Genomic DNA, 19,683 nt, shown 5'->3' on the forward strand with positions numbered 1-19,683 from the left:
ATAAATAAAAGAATTCTTACATCTATGTTTCCAAGGGCCGGAAAGCCACTTTCTAGAGATATTTGTTCGGATTGGTTGGTTGAAGTTGAATCGAGAGACGAAGCAGATTTTTCTGATTCATTACCAGTTGAAATAGTCCTTTAAAAAAATAAAAAAAAGTCAGAATTTTCACTTTAATGAAGTCTTATTTTAAATAAAACCAAACATAATATTTAGATAAAAAATAGATTGCTATTTAAAGAAATTTTAAATAAATGGTTAGTTAAAAAAAAAACTACATAAAACCTGTGTTATAAGCACAATCTAGATTTAATAAGGAATTTTTCATAAGCTTTCTGAAATTATTTTATTGAAATTTATTTTACAGCTATTAGGCTCAATTGTACATCAGTAATATAGTAAAAGTGAGGTTTCTTCCTATGATTAGCCATGTATTACACAAAGAATTGAAATCAGGAAGCTGTAGAGCAACGATTGTTCATTAGAAATCATGTCCACGTGTATCTAACGATACTAACTATTAGATAGTACCTTTCGATACATAATAAACATTACTATTGAAAAGGTAAGGCATGGAATTATTTGAAAATTGCAAACTTTTCTGAAATCAGTAAGTATTTTCAGTACAAACAAATTTTGAGTCGAGCACATATGCTTAAAATTGAGGAAAAATTGAAATAAATTCAAGGTAAATATAAATAAAGAAAATGAATAAAAGTAAAATGTAGGCAACTTTTAAGCATCCACTAGTTCATTTTTGTACATTGTGGTTTTCATTTTTGATATTTTCAGCCAAACCAAGTTTAATTTAATGAGTATACTGCCTCAGTATGTACAAATGAGTATACAAACTTGTATACAAATGAGTTGGACTACACATATAATGTAAAAAATAACCGAATAAATATTTCTAATAAAACATTTTAAGAAAAAATAGCTTAAACAGAGTTAATTATTTTTTACTACCAATAATAAAGAATTGCTGTTAATAATAGTGCTTATAATAAAATTATAAAAATCATTTTTAGCTTTGTCTTTAAAATCTAAAAATTGTCTTTTTTAATAGTTTTTTGCTATTATTTTTTATTTTGTCTAAATATGTTGAGAACGTTCATTTTAAAACACTTTTGCAAGGGAAAAACAAAACTATATAAGTTTCAGTTTTGGTGAACAGATGAGGCAGTAAATATAAAATTTGCTATATGCTACGAAATTGCTTTATTACTTTATGTTTTCATGGCTTTATGTGTAAGAAGAGTTTAGTAGAGAAAGGTACTAAGTAAAATTCTGAAAGGACCAAAATTTTTTTGTTTGTTTTAGAAGCATATTTCAACTAATTTTATGTATAAAACAGTAATTTTTTCTCTCCAGACTTTCAAAACTCAACTGTGTTTTGGGAAGGATAGTTTTTAAATAGCTATTCTGCTATTGCAATATTTTAAAAAGGTGATTTATTTTAAGTTCATTAATATGCTAGTGAGAAACTTCTTCCTTTAAGTTCGTATGTTGAAAATTGTTTGTATGTATATATGTAAAAATTATAGATATATTATTTAACAACAAATATTATACAAGTGTAATTTTATTGGATTAAAATTTTAATTCAATCAACAGCTTGTTGCATAAATAAGTAGAATTAGAATAAAACAAAAGTATAATGCATAATTGTATACACAATAAATTAGAAAAAGAAAACATCTAACAATTGAGAAAAGGAACAGCTTGAGAGCATCATTTTATTTTGCTTTATAACCGACGTTGAACAGCTGACTCAATTCTTAGTTAATGACTATCAATGTTCAACTCTGCAGCCTTGCAATTTTGAACACAATCTAGAAGACAAGGGAACTCCTATATCAAGCAGTGGGAAAAGCTCGTCTTTGTGGAGGATTTTTTGATGGAACTAATCCACATTTGTGCTACATGGAGAGGAAAACCTCCCACAGTTAGTCTAAAGACAAGTGGGATTCCAACATATAATCAGTCTATTACTGAGGATGAAGTCGACGCTGATTTTGGTGTGAGCCTAGACTAGAATTCATATCAACCAGCTACCACTGAGGTTCAAACCAGGTTCACCTCATTGCGGGAGGTATGCATTATCCCTTGATGGCGGCTCTGGCAGGATAACTTTATTTTATTTCATTACCGTCCTTGAATAGCCAACCCAAATTTGAGTTTACAACTACCGATGTTCAGCTCTGTATCTTCGTAATTTTAAACCCAATTCAGAAGACAAGGGAAGTCCTGGATCAGCACTTCCAGAGGTACTGATTTGTTATGAGAAATTGGAGGACTTTGTGACCGACAAATTTAATGTGTACCAGTCACCATTTAATACACAGGGATTCTTTGGTCGGCTGGATTCAAACTTTCGTTCTTATGAACACAAGTCCAACGCCCTACCAACCAGGTCAGCCTGCATAAAACAAGAACTCCAGGAGAAAACAAAAACTATAAAAATTTAAAATATGTGCGTTAACAGGACAGCACTTCATCAGGGGACACACTGCTTGCCAACACGTAGGAGCCTTTTTGCTGTCAGTGGTGAAACCAAAAACTGATAGTGCCCCGAGGCCCCATGATGGAAAGTCAAAGAAGAAAAAGCAATTAGAAAAATTGAAATGTAAATGCAAAGATAAATAAATGACAAACAATCACAAAGAAAGTCTCAATAATGACTTAAAAGTACATAAAATAAAACATAAAAAACACCCACAAATAAGAAAAATAAATAAAAGTTAGTTAGAATAGCTACATCAAAATAAAATATAAATTGCCAAATCATTAAGAAAATTTTAGAAATAAATCAAGTGCTCCTTTTTTTGAAAATCCTGAAAAAATAATAAAACAGAAAAATATTTAATGAGTAAAAATTTTAAAAAGGTGCTGCCATCTGGAACATAAAATCCTAAATTTCACCGCATAGGCATATTTATGCCGGCTTCAATATCGGCCGAATTATTTGAAAGTATTTCAAATATTTTGAATCAAAACATCATAATTACAGTAATTAAAAGGAAAATTATTATTCTCTAATGTAATCTTGAAATTCCCAATAGCTGAAAGAAAATCTGTTTTATTATTACAAATAAATTTAAATCTACTAATTTGACCAATCAAAATATTCTTAAAAATCTTAAAGTAAAGGTTGGAAGGCCGAGATAGCCTGGTTGGTAGGGCCAGTGTTTACCAGTGTTTTGTGGAATTTAGTTGTAGAAAATAAGTAAGGATAATTAATGCTATTTATTTTCAAACCTATATTCTTGGAAAAAGCTAATATTCGATTATCATTTCCTTTTTTAGAATTATTAATTTTGACAAAAGTATTATTATTATCATATTCTTTGCTCATGAAATGCCTAAAATTGTTTTTGCTAATAAACCAAAAATTATTAGAAGCTTTGTCAACAACACAGATAATAAAATTTCCTGTTAATTCCTTAATTGATTTAATAATATCAGAATTCAAATAAAAACCTCGGTATTTTATATTATTGCTCAAAAAATTTAATTTAAAATCATTTAAAACACAAAATTTCCATTCACTAAATTCCTCGAGAGGCCAATTAAATTTTCTTGAGCATTTTGCAATAAACAATATGAATCCTTACTGATTGAAGTAAGAATACTATTTAAGTGATATTTTTTCCTTGGTCTAAACTTAGTCCCAAGTCCCGTGAGAAATTTTAAATCTTTATTTTTGATTAGGTTAGGGTCACCTGTGACAATGTGCGTAAAATCATTATTAACAAAATCTTTAAAATGCTCGAACTCACACAAACAAATATCCTCTAAATCATTTAAATTATAATGATTACTGTAACTTTTATCTTCATTTATTTTTCTTATTTGTGGGTGTTTCAAATGTCTTATTTTGTGTACTTTTAAGTCATTATTAAGATTTACTTTGTGATTGTTTGTCATTTATTTATTTTTGCATTTACATTTCAATTTTTCCAATTGCTTTTTCTTATTTGACTTTCCATTATGGGGCCTCGGGGCACTGTCAGTTTTTGGTTTCACCACTGACAACAGAAAGGCTCCTGTGTGTTGGCAGGCAATGTGTCCCCTGATGAAGTGCTCTCCTGTTAACACACATATCCTTTTTTGTTTTCTGCTGGAGTTGTTTTTCTGACTTTTTAAATATGACTTTTATTTACCATGATAAAGAGCTTCAATGTCTTGCCCAGGGCTGCTAAAATTCTAAGCAGGTAGTAGGACAAGTTTTTTGTTTTATCTTTGGTATATCTTTTAGTGTACATAAACTAAATGCTGATAATGTATGAAATGTTTGCTTAAAAATTTAGCTATTTTTTTCCTTTTGCTATATCCTTAAAATTTTTCAAAATTAATTATATGATTAAGTAATAGTTTATCCACAACTAAACTTCTCAAAACTATAGAAAAACCAAGTAAACTTTTCGAATTTCAAACTAAGTGTTTAAAATTAACTTAGGTTCAACAAAACATACGAAGAAAAAACTTTACTTGTTTTTACTCATTTCAGTGATACTGCAATAATGAGAAAGTAAGTTAGCAATCTTTTTACAACAATTTCCATCCTTTTTTTTTCTATTGCCCCTACAAGCATTTGAAATAAGATAATAGCATATATTTTCTTTTAAAGATGCAATATAATTAAGGAAAATGAAAGGATTTAAACTAATTATATACTGATTTCTATTTTAAACAAACAGTATAGGTCAAATATATTAACTAATATTAATATTAAATATCAGTTGGTACAGAAAGTCATTGGTAAACTAGAATATAAAATTATAAATGCATAGCTCTGTAAGAAAAATGCTTAACAAAATTAAAATTAACAGGAAAATTATATGAAAAATTTAAAAGATCTTTGATATCTTAAGTAACAATAAACTATGTATAACTTACTTAAACTTTTATTTTTATATAAAGAATGATAGGAGACAAACAGTTAAAAGCAAAAAACAAAGAAAATAATTGCATAAAAAAATTAAAACTTCCATTGCTGGTCAAAAATGTTTTTTCCTTTCAGTCAATACTTTATTTTTAGTCAATGAAATGATGATCACATTACATAAGTATTCAACATTATATCAAATATCAAAAAAAAAAAAAAAAAAAAAAAAAAAAAAAAAAAAAAAAAAANATAAATCTTACGAAAATAATCAAACTATAAACAATAATTAGAGATATTTAAGAACAAATCGCATATGTTGCTGCTTGCACTTGAGTGTTATAAATAATTGATGCCAATAATTTCTCTCTCTCGTTTTGAAATCTTAGTTATAACAAGACTAACAAAGTGAAATAAGAAAAAACAAGGAAACTGTAGTATGATGCTCTATTTTCTTCTGAAGATTTTAGTTAATATGGTGAATTCCACCAAACATAGTTTCTTTTAAATTTCAAATTTGTATCTTTTGACATGTTCTTTAAAAAAAGGTTTTACATTTTTCTTGTGAGATTACATAACAATTTAAAAATTTAACAATTTTTGTTAGTTAAAAATTTTTCTTAAATCAAAGATGAAAAATCTACAAACTTAATATTCATATTAGATCATTAATTTAAAATTTGAGGATACATAAAATGGATCATGGAACCTCATTAAATAAAAGTTTCATAATTAATCTTGGAACTTGTTTTATTTAACGTGCATACAATTTTGATTTTTCAAAGAATATTTCAAGCACTACTTTTAAATTTATGAAAATTCAAGAACTGCTATACTAAACATGAAAAACTGAATCCTATTATTAAATCGATACAAATTTTATTAAATTTAAGAGTTATTTTTCAAAAATTGAAAATAGGAGACACCATTTTGAAATGAAATAAATATTAAAAGCATTTTTAGACATTTATATTTTAATGAATGGAAAATTTTTACATTTCACAACTATCAATATTCAAAACTAGGAAATTAAAAAAATTTACCTCTGTCTATCTGAGGATTCACTAGTATAACTTCTTGTCCTGACAAAATATTTCTTTATTTCTTCAAAGTTTTCGTACTTTAAGGCTTGAACTAGTTGCAAAAGATACATTAAAAGATCCTGCAAAAAATAATAAATAGTCAACTATGTAAAAAAAGAAAAATTAATGGAGTAAGTTACATTTTTCAAATAAATTAATTTTACTTAATTAATCAAATTAATTTGATTTGGTAAAACTAATTGATAAGGGATTAACATCTACAATCAAATGAGTTTTAAATAAAAGTAATTAACTAGAAATAAAAACTTCATTAATATTTAAGGCATTAATCTATATGATAAGCTTTTAATTTTTTTATTGTTCCTTATTATTTTTTAAAATAAAGTATTTTATTAAAATGAAGGTATGTTGTTGAAGGCTAAATGTTGTTTTAAAGGCAGTCTTTGTTTAATCATTTAATAATGGTGTATTTTGTCAGTTTTTCTAACCATTTTTCTTAATTCTTTAAAACTTTTTCAATGCATGTCAGTTAATTTATTTTAAAAAAAATTAAAGTTAGCTATTAGTTAAAGTAACTATTTTTTTTCAAATTAAAGTTAAGTGATATTTTGACGTTACAAAAGTTGCACTTTTTAAAAATAATTTAACAATATTGCAATTAATCTTATTTTTACAGTTATTTTTACTTTCAGAATTCAGGCTTCAGTGAATAGTATTTTATTATGTAACACTTTATTATTTTAATTAAAACAATTTCAGGAATGTTATTGATATTAATAAAGCATTTTTTTTTAAAAAAATTAACACTTCCTGTTCTTAAAGATTTATTTCTTTATTAATTTCAAATCAATTTAAGATTTCTGATTGTGCGGTTTTCGTAAAAAAAAAAAAATTCTGAACGAATGTTATATCCATATGTCTAACAGAGGATATATCGTGGTATAAATTTCTTACATCATCCAGTTCCAATACTGATTCTAGAAAGAAAAAAAATTAAGAATAGTAAAAAAAGAATAAAAATGTGGAAGCACGCAGGCTTACTTCATCTGGAGCTTGCTTCAAACGTGTTACAGCATATTTTCTGATAATTGGGTGGGTAAACTGTGGTGAGAGTAATTCTAGTGCATCCTCAATATCCATGGCCTGCCAACGACCCAACAAATCCAAAGCTTGTTTTTCTTCACTTGATATTTTCCAATTGACACATTTCAAAAATTTAGTCAGGGCCTACAAAGTTAACCAACGACAATTATGATTGAACAAAAGCATAAAATGTTATGAAATGATCATTTTATAATTTCTAAAAAAATTTCATACATCCACAAGTTTCAGAAGGACTAAAGTTCATAAGAAAATACTTCTTTGAAAAAGCTTAATTAAATAAAAGTACATGTTAACATGATAAAATTTCAATTTATCCTCCAGAAACTCTTAGATTTTACATTAATTAAACCAAAAAGTTACACTTTTAATATGCAAGTATATCTTAGATTGGACCGAGTCTAACCGGGCAGGGGAAAAAACACGTAAAAGATACTAGGGTTTCAAAATCATAATAAATGTCCTTAAATAAAGAAAGAGAACCATGGTTATTTACTTTAATTTTTTACTCTTTTTTTTACAGAAAAAGGACTTTACTCTCAAAGATTAAACTCTTTCGGGGTAGAAAAAATGATATCAAACACAGAGCAAAACTTATGTTTGAACGATCAAATCCTTTTTACACAGAGAGGTTACGCTTTACATGTAAAGACATGTTTAAGACATGGAGACATCCTCTCTTGCATACTATTTAACATTGTTTAGTTCGCATACAAATGATATCAGTGCCTAAAGAAAATAACAGAAAATAATCATAAAAAAGTATCAAAACTATGGAGGAGAATATCAAAGTGTTTTGATCACTAATTTAATGAAGAAATTGAAACAGCAGACAGGAATTTCCATAAAATTTTCCCAGGGTCAATCATCTACTCAGCATACTTCATGTGCCTGTTTCGTTTGATCTGTTTAAAGCATAGAAACTATTTACTGACAGCAATTTAGTACGAAACGTGATATTGAAAAGGCGAAATTTTTTGGTGATAGATTAGCTGAGAAATTTGATTCAGTGCTAGTTTTCTAATTGATTTAGTTGAAAAAAGTAGCTATTCCTCACCTTGCTTTCATCAAAGCATCGGTCAAACTGATATAAGTCAGTTGTTAATATTTACACGTGTTACACAGGAAGTTTTTTCTCCCAAGAAAGAATCATTGGAAATGTGTACAATGACTGATGACACAAGACGAAAGGACATCTTCGAAGCAGTGAAAAAAGCAGTAAGCAAAATAGGTTTTAATAAATGTTCAGCAATTGTAATGGATGGTGCACCAGCGACACTAGCGGGAAAAACTGGATTACTTTGGGAAAATTGTACAATTTGATCGGCAATTCATTGTATTATTCATCAAGGAGCTTAATGTCGGAAGTCAGCGAAATAAAATCAAGTTTTTTAACTTGTGATAAAAGCTATCTATATAAGAGGTGGCAATCAAACCCCTGACTGTTTCTTATTTAGTTTGCAATTCAATAAATTTTGTTTTGTATAACTTGTTGAAAATTTAACAACAATTTTCCAAGTTCTCTCAGACAAAAGAGCTCCATATAGAATCGATTAAATTGCGGCCCCGGAAAGCATTAAGTTGGAAACGAATATGGCTTATTAAGTCCAAAATAATTTAGCATTTTTGAAATATCAGAAGCAATAAAAAATTGTTTATTAATATAATAATCTTACTTCTTCATTACAGCCAAGCCTGATAAAAATGAAAGCAAAATAATAAAATGAAATGTAGCTACCTTCTTTTGGTTAGTTAGGTAAAATCTGAACTTCCATACTAAATCTTGTTCTTCAGATGATAATGCTTTAGTGGGAGGATAATTCATAATAGCCTACAAAAGAGATACAAGCATTTTAGTAATTCATAATAGCCTAAAAAGAGATACAAGCATTTTAGTAATTCATAATAGCCTAAAAAGAGATACAAGCACTTTAGTATTTATTACAGAGTTCCCCAGATCTGGAAGAATTTTTTTTTAAGTGGTAGCAAAAATGAGATATATCTAGATGCCTTAAGCTATATGTATTAAAATTAAAGGAAATATATATGGGTGCAAAAAAATAACTATGGAATAATGTTGTAATCTACAAATGAAAGCATTTTTCAGAAATCTTGAAAAATCTCATCGACCACTTATTTGTTTTTTTCCAAGTTGTAGGAGCCCTGTCATTAATAATGCATAAAATGTATTAAGTCATGACTTAAACCTGATGATAATAAGTTATCTCAGCTAATATTTGTTTTATAGTTTTTCTAGGGATTTATAAAACTTTATTAGTAAAATAATGATAACAAATTAAATAGGCAATCAAAGATTAAAAATAAATAAATAAATAATGGCAACAAAATTAAAGTTGTACAAATAATTTTGTTTTCCCCTATTCAATGATTCAGAAAATATGTAAAACAATAAACTATAAAAAAGTGACAAAAATTATTTACCGTTAGTTGATCTCGTGTGATAGCATTTGGTTTTAAATCTCTATCACTTGGTCCACTTCTTATACTTCTTGCAAGTTTATGATGCTTAGCTTCAACTAGGTTTTGCTACATAAAATTATATACATATATACATAAGGAAGATTTATGTAAATAATTTTATTTAAAAAAGAACATTCAGCATTTCAAATTACAATTCTTAGTAAAATTGTTTATCTTTACTATGCTAATGAAGAAAAAAGAGAGCTAAAAAACTTTTTTTATTGTATTTCAAAATAAGTATGAAAATAGCAGCTGATCTGATTTCAATCAATAATTCAATTTAATTTTAAAACACAATAATTGACAACTAATTAGAAAAGGAATATGATTATTTTGATATTAATTATAGTTTATAATATAAAACTTATAAGGAAAAAGAATAGGAAATTATGGAAAGAGAAATTCAAAATTTATAATATTAGAGAGCTAATTAAGTCCATAATTTATTTTTTAAAGAAATCAAAATAATAATAAATCACAATTAAAAAAGTTGACAAACTTAAACAAATTTTAGAGATGACAGTTATTTTTTAGAAATTTGGTTTACCAAATGATACATCCATTATCAGATACGAGAGAAAAGAAAGCCAGATATTCTCTGAAATGGCGAAAGAGTAAAAAACAAACCAAGAACGTAGAAAAAAAGAAAGTTAAGAAAATGGAACAAAAAGATGGATAGAATATATAACTTAACTGAAAACGAGTCAAAATTGACTATTGTGCTTGTAACATCAACAGCATAATGTACGCAAGTACACATGTTAGATAATCAAATTGTGTAAAAACTAAGTCTGATATAAAAAAAGAGGATACTACTGGCCTGTCTCTGCATTGTGTGAAGGGGGAAAAAAGAAAGAGAAATAGGAAGAACAGAATAAAAAGAAAAGCAACACAGGAAAAATTGAAAGATAAAAAAAAGGGAAAAAAAAGGAAAGTAAACTCAAGAAGTAAAAGTAAAGAAGCTTTTGATAAGGTCTAAATATAAAACTCGAAACTGTAAATGGATCAAAAATTAATTTTAGAAAAATGTATATAAAAGAAAATTTTTCTTAACAAACAAGATATTTCAAAATTAATGGACTCTTGTATGCGCTATATTACGCTAACTATACTAGTTTTAATTGCTGGAAAAACTTAGAGAAAAAAAAGGAACAGTTGTACACACTTAAATAATGCTATAGTAAAGGAAATAGTTAAGTTAAGCTGGAAAATCATCCTTAAATGTCCCATAGATTACGCATTGAGTAGTCACCATTTTTTAAAAGACAAAAATAAGAAAGAAAATTCCCTGTATTTTCTCAGTCTGTAAAGAAAAAATAAAAATTCACTGCATTTCCCCTGTTATTTTATGTGATTTTTAAATTCCCTGTATTATCCAGGTTTTCCCCGTGGAGTGGCAACCCTGTCAAAGTTAAATTTAAGCATAATAGTATGTAAAATGCTCAAATATAAAATATCAATACATTCAAATATTAACATTCACATAGCAAGTTACAAAATCCCACAAAAATTATCAATTACTACAATACAACATTACATAAATTTTTATAAAGAATTCTTACAGCAGATATTTCAGGATCAGATACCATTACAATTCCAGCTTTGTTGACATGGCAAACATGTTCTCCGTCCTTAAACAGAAAATATTTGGGCAAAAAGATATTAGGACAGTAAAAAAAATAATAAATAATTTATTTACTATTAAAAGAAAACTTTCATGAGAAAATCTTATCACTAGACACAGTCTAATGCACTAATGTAGTAACTCATTAAATGTACGATAAAAACATGAAACATATTTTCAGTATTTCTCAGTTAGCTGAGTACCAGGCAAAATTTTGAGATTTAATCGACTGGTTAAATTGCATAGAGCAATTTAACCAGTTATGAATGTCTTGTTTGCAGATTTCATAGCTATAAAACTCAGTTCAAAAAAATAGAGCAGTTCTAATAATTTTTGTTAAAATATCTCTTAAAGTCACTTTACACACATTACATTTTCGATTTGTTATTTAAAAAATTAGTTCATACGTTAAATTTACTTTAATTTTGAGTAACTTTAAGAAATTTAAAACGCTTTTTTTAAAAAAATCTGGCTCTTATAGACGTAACATATTGCATTAAATTCACAAAAAAAATAAAAACAAACAAATAAATAAATATATAAAAAAAATAAAGACATGAGTAAATGGTGGAATTGTTCAAAAATATCCTGAGCAACAATGGTGGCAAGTTATATATTTTTCAATTTATTGCAATGACAAGAACTGGGAAATGACATTTCGGTAAATGCAGTTGAGAAGAGATGCATAAATATTTCCAATCAAAATAACAGTTCATCAGGGTCAAACAATCTGGTACCCAGCTAATGGAAAATGAGAAAATTTTTATAACTTAAAATAGCGGTGTATATAAAATATTAGTTCGCTAATAAAATCTGGTACATCATAATTCCTTTAACATTTAAGTTCAATATCCAAAATGTCTAAAAGCATTGTACCTGAGAACTAAAAAATAATAATTTAAACTATGCTTTGATCATTTGTAAAATGCATGTAAACATATTTGTTATGATTTCTACAGAAAAAAAAGAATGTTGTTCTGCTTTAAAGTTAAGAAAACAAAGTTTGCACAGCATGAGAATATACCTAAAATTTACTATGATTTGTTAAAAAAAGTATCAAATAAATTAATAGACAAATTCTGTTTTTTCAAACAATTATTTATAAAGAGCATTTTTAATTTAATTTACAAGTTTTATACGTGAAATTAAAGCATATTCATATATTGCTTACCTTAAACAACAAACACAAAGAGAAATTGAAAAACAAAGGTAAAACAATAAAAACAATACAGAAAAATGATGAAATGAACAATAAATTAGTAAAAATTTATAAAATTAATCAAGATACAAAGAGTGATAAANATAGCTATAAAACTCAGTTCAAAAAAATAGAGCAGTTCTAATAATTTTTGTTAAAATATCTCACTTTTGTTAAAATAAGTCACTTTACACACATTACATTTTCGATTTGTTATTTAAAAAATTAGTTCATACGTTAAATTTACTTTAATTTTGAGTAACTTTAAGAAATTTAAAACGCTTTTTTTAAAAAAATCTGGCTCTTATAGACGTAACATATTGCATTAAATTCACAAAAAAAATAAAAACAAACAAATAAATAAATATATAAAAAAAATAAAGACATGAGTAAATGGTGGAATTGTTCAAAAATATCCTGAGCAACAATGGTGGCAAGTTATATATTTTTCAATTTATTGCAATGACAAGAACTGGGAAATGACATTTCGGTAAATGCAGTTGAGAAGAGATGCATAAATATTTCCAATCAAAATAACAGTTCATCAGGGTCAAACAATCTGGTACCCAGCTAATGGAAAATGATAAAATTTTTATAACTTAAAATAGCGGTGTATATAAAATATTAGTTTGCTAATAAAATCTGGTACATCATAATTCATTTAACATTTAAGTTCAATATCCAAAATGTCTAAAAGCATTGTACCTGAGAGCTAAAAAATAATAATTTAACCTATGCTTTGATCATTTGTAAAATGCACGGAAAGATATTTGTTATGATTTCTACAGAAAAAAAGATATCTGTTCTGCTTAAAGTTAAGAACAAAGTTTGCACAGCAAGAGAATATACCTAAAATTTACTATGATTTGTTAAAAAAAGTATTAAATAAATTAATAGATAAATTCTGCTTTTTTTTAAATAATTATTTATAAAGAGCATTTTTAATTTAATTTATAGACAAGCTTTATAAGTGAAATTAAAGCATATTCATATATTGCTTACCTTAAACAACAAATACAAAGAGAAATGGAAAAACGAAGGTAAAACATTAAAAATAATAAAAACAATACAGAAAAATGATGAAATAAACAATAAATTAGTAAAAGTTTTCTAAAATTAATCAAGATACAAAAAGTGATAAAAATGTAATATTTCCGTTGAACTTCTATGAATGTCGACAAATTTTCATTTCTTTGTCTTATTGTAGACAGATGTAAGCTTTTAATTAATTACTTATGACATTAAAATAGAAAATGAAGAAACTGATACACAATTAATGTCTTCTAAAAATGAACAAAAAGTGAAAGTTTTAACTTTAATGCTCAAACTTGTATTAAGGAACTGAGACATTTTTATCAATTCAAAAATGATCAAATCAGTGTAAAAACTTTAAATGATTTAAAAATAATCCACAGTCACAGCCACTTAGAACAAACTTCGATGACATCTTTTTTTTTCAACTGGATAAATATAAAACAAAGATGTTTATCAAATCCCTTCATCTACTCTTTTTGTACCGTAAATAATATAATTTAGTTATGTTTAAATAAATAATGTAAATACATAGTTATAGATAATTTAATTATTTCTATATTGCAATTATTCTAACAAAAATTTATAATGTTGCCTTTGTTATTAGTTTATCCTTCCCATCATAATTTTTTTGGTCCCGAGAGCACCTGAGAAATCAAGATTTCAATATGTGTGTGTATGTATACATACATTAGTTGGTTCTTCCTGCATTAACATTTCTCTCATTGAACCAAGTCTTTCGACGAATAAATGTGACTATGAAATTGAGATCAATCTGCTAATAAATGAGTAATGATATTAAATTGGTACAAACCTCTTCAAAATATACAACAGTATATTCAACACCACCATTGTATATCCTAGGAAACTCAACCATTAGGAACATAAAATTTGAAGACCTTTTTTCCTTTTCATTTATCATTTCAATTTCCCTAAATGTCAGTCTGTCAAGCCAGTCAACTTTGATCATGTGACCATTTCTGTGCTTCTTAGTCAGCTAAAACATTTGACATCATTAAGATAAATAATTTTCATCAAAAAGAAAAAAGAAGGAATTTACAACAGAAAACTGAATCAAGCTTTGAATAGTACAGAATCCAACTACTGTTAACATATAATGAAAGTTGTCCGATTTGAAAGAAATCTAAAGGGGAATCTTGAGGAAAGAAATCTAAAATTTAATATAGCAAATCTAATAATTAAAAAATTGTTTGGTTATCAAATTTCTAGCAATGTTTTAAAATATAAAGTTAAGATTAAATAGAAAAATATAAGGGATTGATAATTTGTATTTAAAAACTAAATAGCTCGTAATTGGAAATGTGTAATTCAGTAATTTTTGCATTATCGTAATAATTTGCAAATTAACAAATCAAAAATAACACTCTCATTGACAACCATTATAAGTCTTTTTTTTTTATTTTTTTTTTAGTATTACCACTATATCTATCACCATTACAAAGCAATTCATAAAAAAGTGCTAAAAAAAGATAATAAATGATTCAACTCAAATCTTTTTCTTAAACGGAATGACATGTGTTCTAAAAGAAAGTAGTGTAAAATGCTACCACTACTAATAGTAACAGAAACTTTATAAAAACGCCTCATATTTCCAATAAAGTAAAATAAAAAGTCTTGTTTTAAGACTGATTAAAATAACCTTGCTACCTCAAGTAGGATGAAAGTTTTAAATTAGTAGCAAACAGGACAAAACCTTTGAGTCAATTGACATATGAAATATTAAAAGTAATTAACTTAATAAAATAAATTAACTTAATAACATAAAATAACTCAAACATTAAAATACACAACAATAATATTTTCACAACTAAATGTTCTTTTAGCATTTCTTAAAAGATTTGCAAAATTCCAGATTTTTGCCCTATAGCTTTTGTGTTACGAGAAACAGAAGTAATGCACAGTAAAATGATGATAGAATACACAGTGATGATGACAGAAACTATAAAAAATGCATATATAGAAACACAATAGCATTCTAAATGACTATTTTCATGGGCTTAACGTTAAAAACAGACACAACATGCTTCTCACCAGTCATGTGGTTTGTTCTCTTTTCATTGTAAAGAGGCAGTAAGGCAAAAGGGGAATATAACATTTATATTACATAAATATGAAACATTGTTAAAAGCAAATATACGTTAATGACATAGCATAATTTATAGTGGTTTTCAAAGTAATCAGCAACATCAAAATTGTGACTTTTTTTCAAAGTTTCAAAAGTTATAGCTTTTCTTAATATAACAAAAATGTAATCTATTTAAAAATCATATTGCAAATGCTAATTATATTTATGTAAAATCATACAAACTTTTTATAAAATTAATAGTGAAACAAATATAAAGCAGAGTATCTTTCATATTAAATGATCAATCACAAATTCATCTTTATTGCTTCGTTTTCATAAAAAAATGTATTAAAACTGACACTAGTCAGTAAACATAATAATGCTTACCTTTGACAATTTTGTCATTTGTTCTTTGGAGCAATCAGTTTTACCTGGAGTTTTAGTTCTCAGGTTTCCATCAGCTTGTACATTATTCCACAAGCGTAGGTCATGCATGCCTTGCCGAAGAGCTCTGAAATTATGTATTATGAAATAAAGAATCTACATAAATTCATATATAATTCATTTAGTTAGAAACTAGTACCATTTTATGAACGTTTCCAGTTTCATCAGTGTTCTCATAAAAAAATTTAAAAAAAAACAACAACTATGAAATAAATAAATAAATAAGGATTTGATTCAGTTGAAATAATCAGTATCTAGAGCTACACTAATGCTAGTGCATATGCTCCACTACCCTATCACTATTTTTTAGAGTGGAGAGTAGATGGTGGTAGGCCTCCTCATTACGCTCCCCAACAAGCATGAATTTTTATGGCATCGAAATCACCTGGAACATTAACTTTAAAGAGATTCTAAGTCACAAATCAGAAATGCAGTCTAATCAAATACCAATCCAACTCAGGGTATTAAACCCAGGTCGTTGGCTAAGACTAAGCCCATCACATTGACTTGGAGTCATACATATGTGGAAGGGAAAAACTTAGTAAAATTTAAGTACTAACAATGTATGATATTCAGGAATTCATAATATAAGAAATCCAAATGACTTAAAAATCCAACTATAATAAAGACAAGCACATGTAACAACAAAACGCAATGGAGCAATGTTGTAAAACAAAGCACAATGGAGATTACTATGGAATGAGGTTAAAAATATAATAATAAAAGAGTTACTCGGTCTGTACTTCAGTGTGTGTCTGGCACAAATTCGTAAAAATAGACTTAAAATTTCAATAAGTCTTTTTGAGAAGAGCTTATGAAAAAATGTTTTTCAAAGGATCAGGTGATTCCGTTTCTTCACTTATTTAAAAGATAAAATTAGTGATGTTTGCTAGCTTACAGCTCCCTTTAATCAGAAATAAGTTTCGCTGGCTTGAGTTTATTTTTGAGAAGTCAGGTAAGCTCAAGTGCATAGGTATGTAATTATTTTTTAAGCAACTTGATGTGGTAAGAATTACACAATACAAGATGCAATAAATTGCACAACTTTACCAGCAAGCTCAAATAAAGTAGAGTGATTTAACATAATTCTACAATGTTTTTAAAGAGAATTCTGAAAAATAATTGAATAATTTATGAGAGAAAACACCTAGATATCTTTTGATTAAAAAAAAAAAAAAGAAGACAAAAATAAGAGTTGAATTTCTGAATTTCAACACTCTATAAAAGATTATTATATTAGTTTCTTTGTACAACATGATGAGTAAAAAATGTTTAGATACACATAATTTACCCATATTTTCCAAAGACAGATATGGTTGCTCCTCCAATTGGTAAACTTTGGTTTGGTCCATATACATCCCACACCGTCAATGCAAGTAAGGCATTTCTTGGAAGTTCAGAAAATTTGACAGGTAATGACAGCCATTCATTCCAGCTATTAATTAAACAAATATGATTTTTAAACTTTGAATACAGAAATTTACTTATAATTTATTTATTACGCACACAACGGAGATTCTCAATCATTCCAACTAATATAGAATCTAATAAAGCTCATCTCTCACTTACTAGAAGAGCACGAAGTAGGCAAAGACTATTATTATTATTTATTTACCAGGAACACAAAGAAGATTCTTAATCATTCAAACAAACCTAAAATTGAATTAAGCTGGGTCCTCACTTACCAGAAGTGCAAGAACAGGGCAGAGACATATCAATTAAAGTAGGGGTGTACTACCTGCAGCCCGTGGACCATATATGGCAACGNAAAAAAAAACAGCGAAAGTACAAGTAAAAGTACTAAATTTAAAAATTAACGTACAAGTAAAAGTACGTACTTTTTACTTGTACCGGCGGTACAAGTAACGAAAGTAAAAGTACTGCCATATATGCCGTGGACCATATGTAGCCCAGCAACTCTATATGTTACCCGTGGCAACCACCAGAGCAAAATAAAAAATAAATCTAAAATTTGAAATTGCGCATGTAAGTTTTTTAAACACCCAATCGTAATCAGTGTAGATTCGCGATTGCTTCCCCCCACCGATGGTTATGGATACGGATTTACGTATAGTTTTGAAAATCCCAATATTTTTAATATCACATTATTTTAATACACGAATTTCGAATTATAGTTAAGACTCTTGACGGTCTTCGTGTGTGCTGATCACATTGTAAATCCAAAGACTTTTCGGTAGTTATTTTCTACCTATTTTCTCGTAGTTTCTAAAATCACTGATTGTTTTAAATATGTTTTAACATGTTGAAAGTTATGAAACGCTTTATTTGTGGAAACTTCATTGCAAATCTAAATGACTTTTGATATTTTTTCGGCAGTTATTTCTATGCACTTCCGTGCGGTTTTTAAAATTTTGATATTTTTACAAACTGCTCATTTAGATAACCATTTTCTGTCATGGTTTATTTGTGCCGGTTTAACCGAAAATCAAATTATTTTTCAATTGTTACCTTGGCAATTATTGATATGCATTTCTACAAGGTTTTGAAAGACACAGCATTTTTTATACACAACAGTGACACTTTAATTTTGAATCTTGCATTTAAATACATCACTTTTTCACACACTTTATTTATGCCGATTTCATCATAAATGCAAAAGGAATTTTTATAGTTTTTTCAGTTGCAATGCTTTTTCCTGTTAATTAAAAATTCCTGATATTTTTAATACTATAGTTTCACGGCACAAGAGTTTTGAATCGCACTTTAAAATAACTTTTTACATGCTCTATCTGGGCTGCTTTTAACATAAATATAAGAGGTTTTTCGATTTTTTTTTTTTGCAGTTTTGTTTGTGATTTTGAATATCCTGACATTTTAACACAATATGACAACTTATAAAATTCGATCACAATATGACAACTTATAAAATTCGATCCTGCTTTAAGTTTTTTTCAAACTTAAAAAGTAATTACACATCTTAGTTAAATCGCCACCAGCTTAGAGAGAATAACAAAAAGAGATGTGCAAATTTATATTAAATGTGGTCTCTTTAACAAAAAAATAATTCAACGCATGTGCATATTTCTTTAGTTCCATGAACGATTGCAAGTTTAACAACACATACCTAACCTATTGTCACATGATTTAAAAATCCCATATCGTGATTCGTATTTACATATTTAAAAAATCATACATTTTGATCTTCTTTGTAATTTAAAAGTTACACATCGTCGCAAGTCTTTTTAACATTAAAGAGCTTCAAAAATCATCCATCGCAATTCCCATTCAACAGACTTAAAATCACATATCGCGATTTGTACTCAGGGGGTTAAAAATCACATATCGCGATTTGTATTCAGGGTGGTTGAAAATCATATGTTGCTACTCTTCTTGCAATTCAAAAATAACATAACAATTCATATTCAAGCAATTTAAAAATCAGCAAAGGAAGAGCACCATCTTTGACTAATTCTCCAAACTGATTAAGTTAATTTTTTTCCTTAAGTTTAATAGTGCCCACCAGGGTTGGGTTTTTGACGTCAAAAAGTGGTTTTTGACATGACAAGGGTACAATACTGGTTTAAACCATCAAAAACCCGTCGAAAACGTCAAAAACTGAAGTTTGCCAAGAAAATATATAAACTTCAAAACTACCAACAGTTGCCATGCATTATATGGAAATTTAATTATACTATAGGTAATCAGCAGGTTTTAAAATATTTTTTAATTAAAATTAAGGTAAAATAACAGATTTAAAATCTCAGAAATTTATATTCAAATGCATGTGCAGAAAAATTTTGCACAAAAATTGTTTAAATATTTATATTT

At 27.3% G+C, this 19,683-nt stretch overlaps 1 protein-coding gene across 4 annotated transcripts in view; it reads right to left on the reverse strand.

Moving 5' to 3' along the window:
* LOC107450591 (phosphatidylinositol 3-kinase 59F) overlaps nucleotides 1–19,683 on the reverse strand; it is a 50,967-nt gene that overhangs the window by 27,422 nt on the left and 3,862 nt on the right. For 2 of the 4 annotated variants that reach the window (XM_043039376.2, XM_071183631.1), the window contains exons 3-10: nucleotides 17,186–17,329; nucleotides 15,838–15,961; nucleotides 14,179–14,361; nucleotides 11,073–11,141; nucleotides 9,472–9,576; nucleotides 8,768–8,860; nucleotides 6,970–7,155; nucleotides 5,929–6,047 (exon numbers count right to left, since the gene is read on the reverse strand). In XM_043039376.2, the coding sequence (XP_042895310.1) occupies nucleotides 5,929–6,047; nucleotides 6,970–7,155; nucleotides 8,768–8,860; nucleotides 9,472–9,576; nucleotides 11,073–11,141; nucleotides 14,179–14,361; nucleotides 15,838–15,961; nucleotides 17,186–17,329 (1,023 nt within the window). Of the gene's footprint in view, nucleotides 1–20; nucleotides 139–5,928; nucleotides 6,048–6,969; nucleotides 7,156–8,767; nucleotides 8,861–9,471; nucleotides 9,577–11,072; nucleotides 11,142–14,178; nucleotides 14,362–15,837; nucleotides 15,962–17,185; nucleotides 17,330–19,683 lie in introns of all 4 variants that reach the window. The other 2 variants (XM_043039374.2, XM_071183632.1) reach the window with 2 other exon arrangements.

This window comes from Parasteatoda tepidariorum, chromosome 7 (genome assembly GCF_043381705.1).
Source record: "Parasteatoda tepidariorum isolate YZ-2023 chromosome 7, CAS_Ptep_4.0, whole genome shotgun sequence".
Lineage (NCBI taxonomy): Eukaryota > Metazoa > Arthropoda > Arachnida > Araneae > Theridiidae > Parasteatoda > Parasteatoda tepidariorum.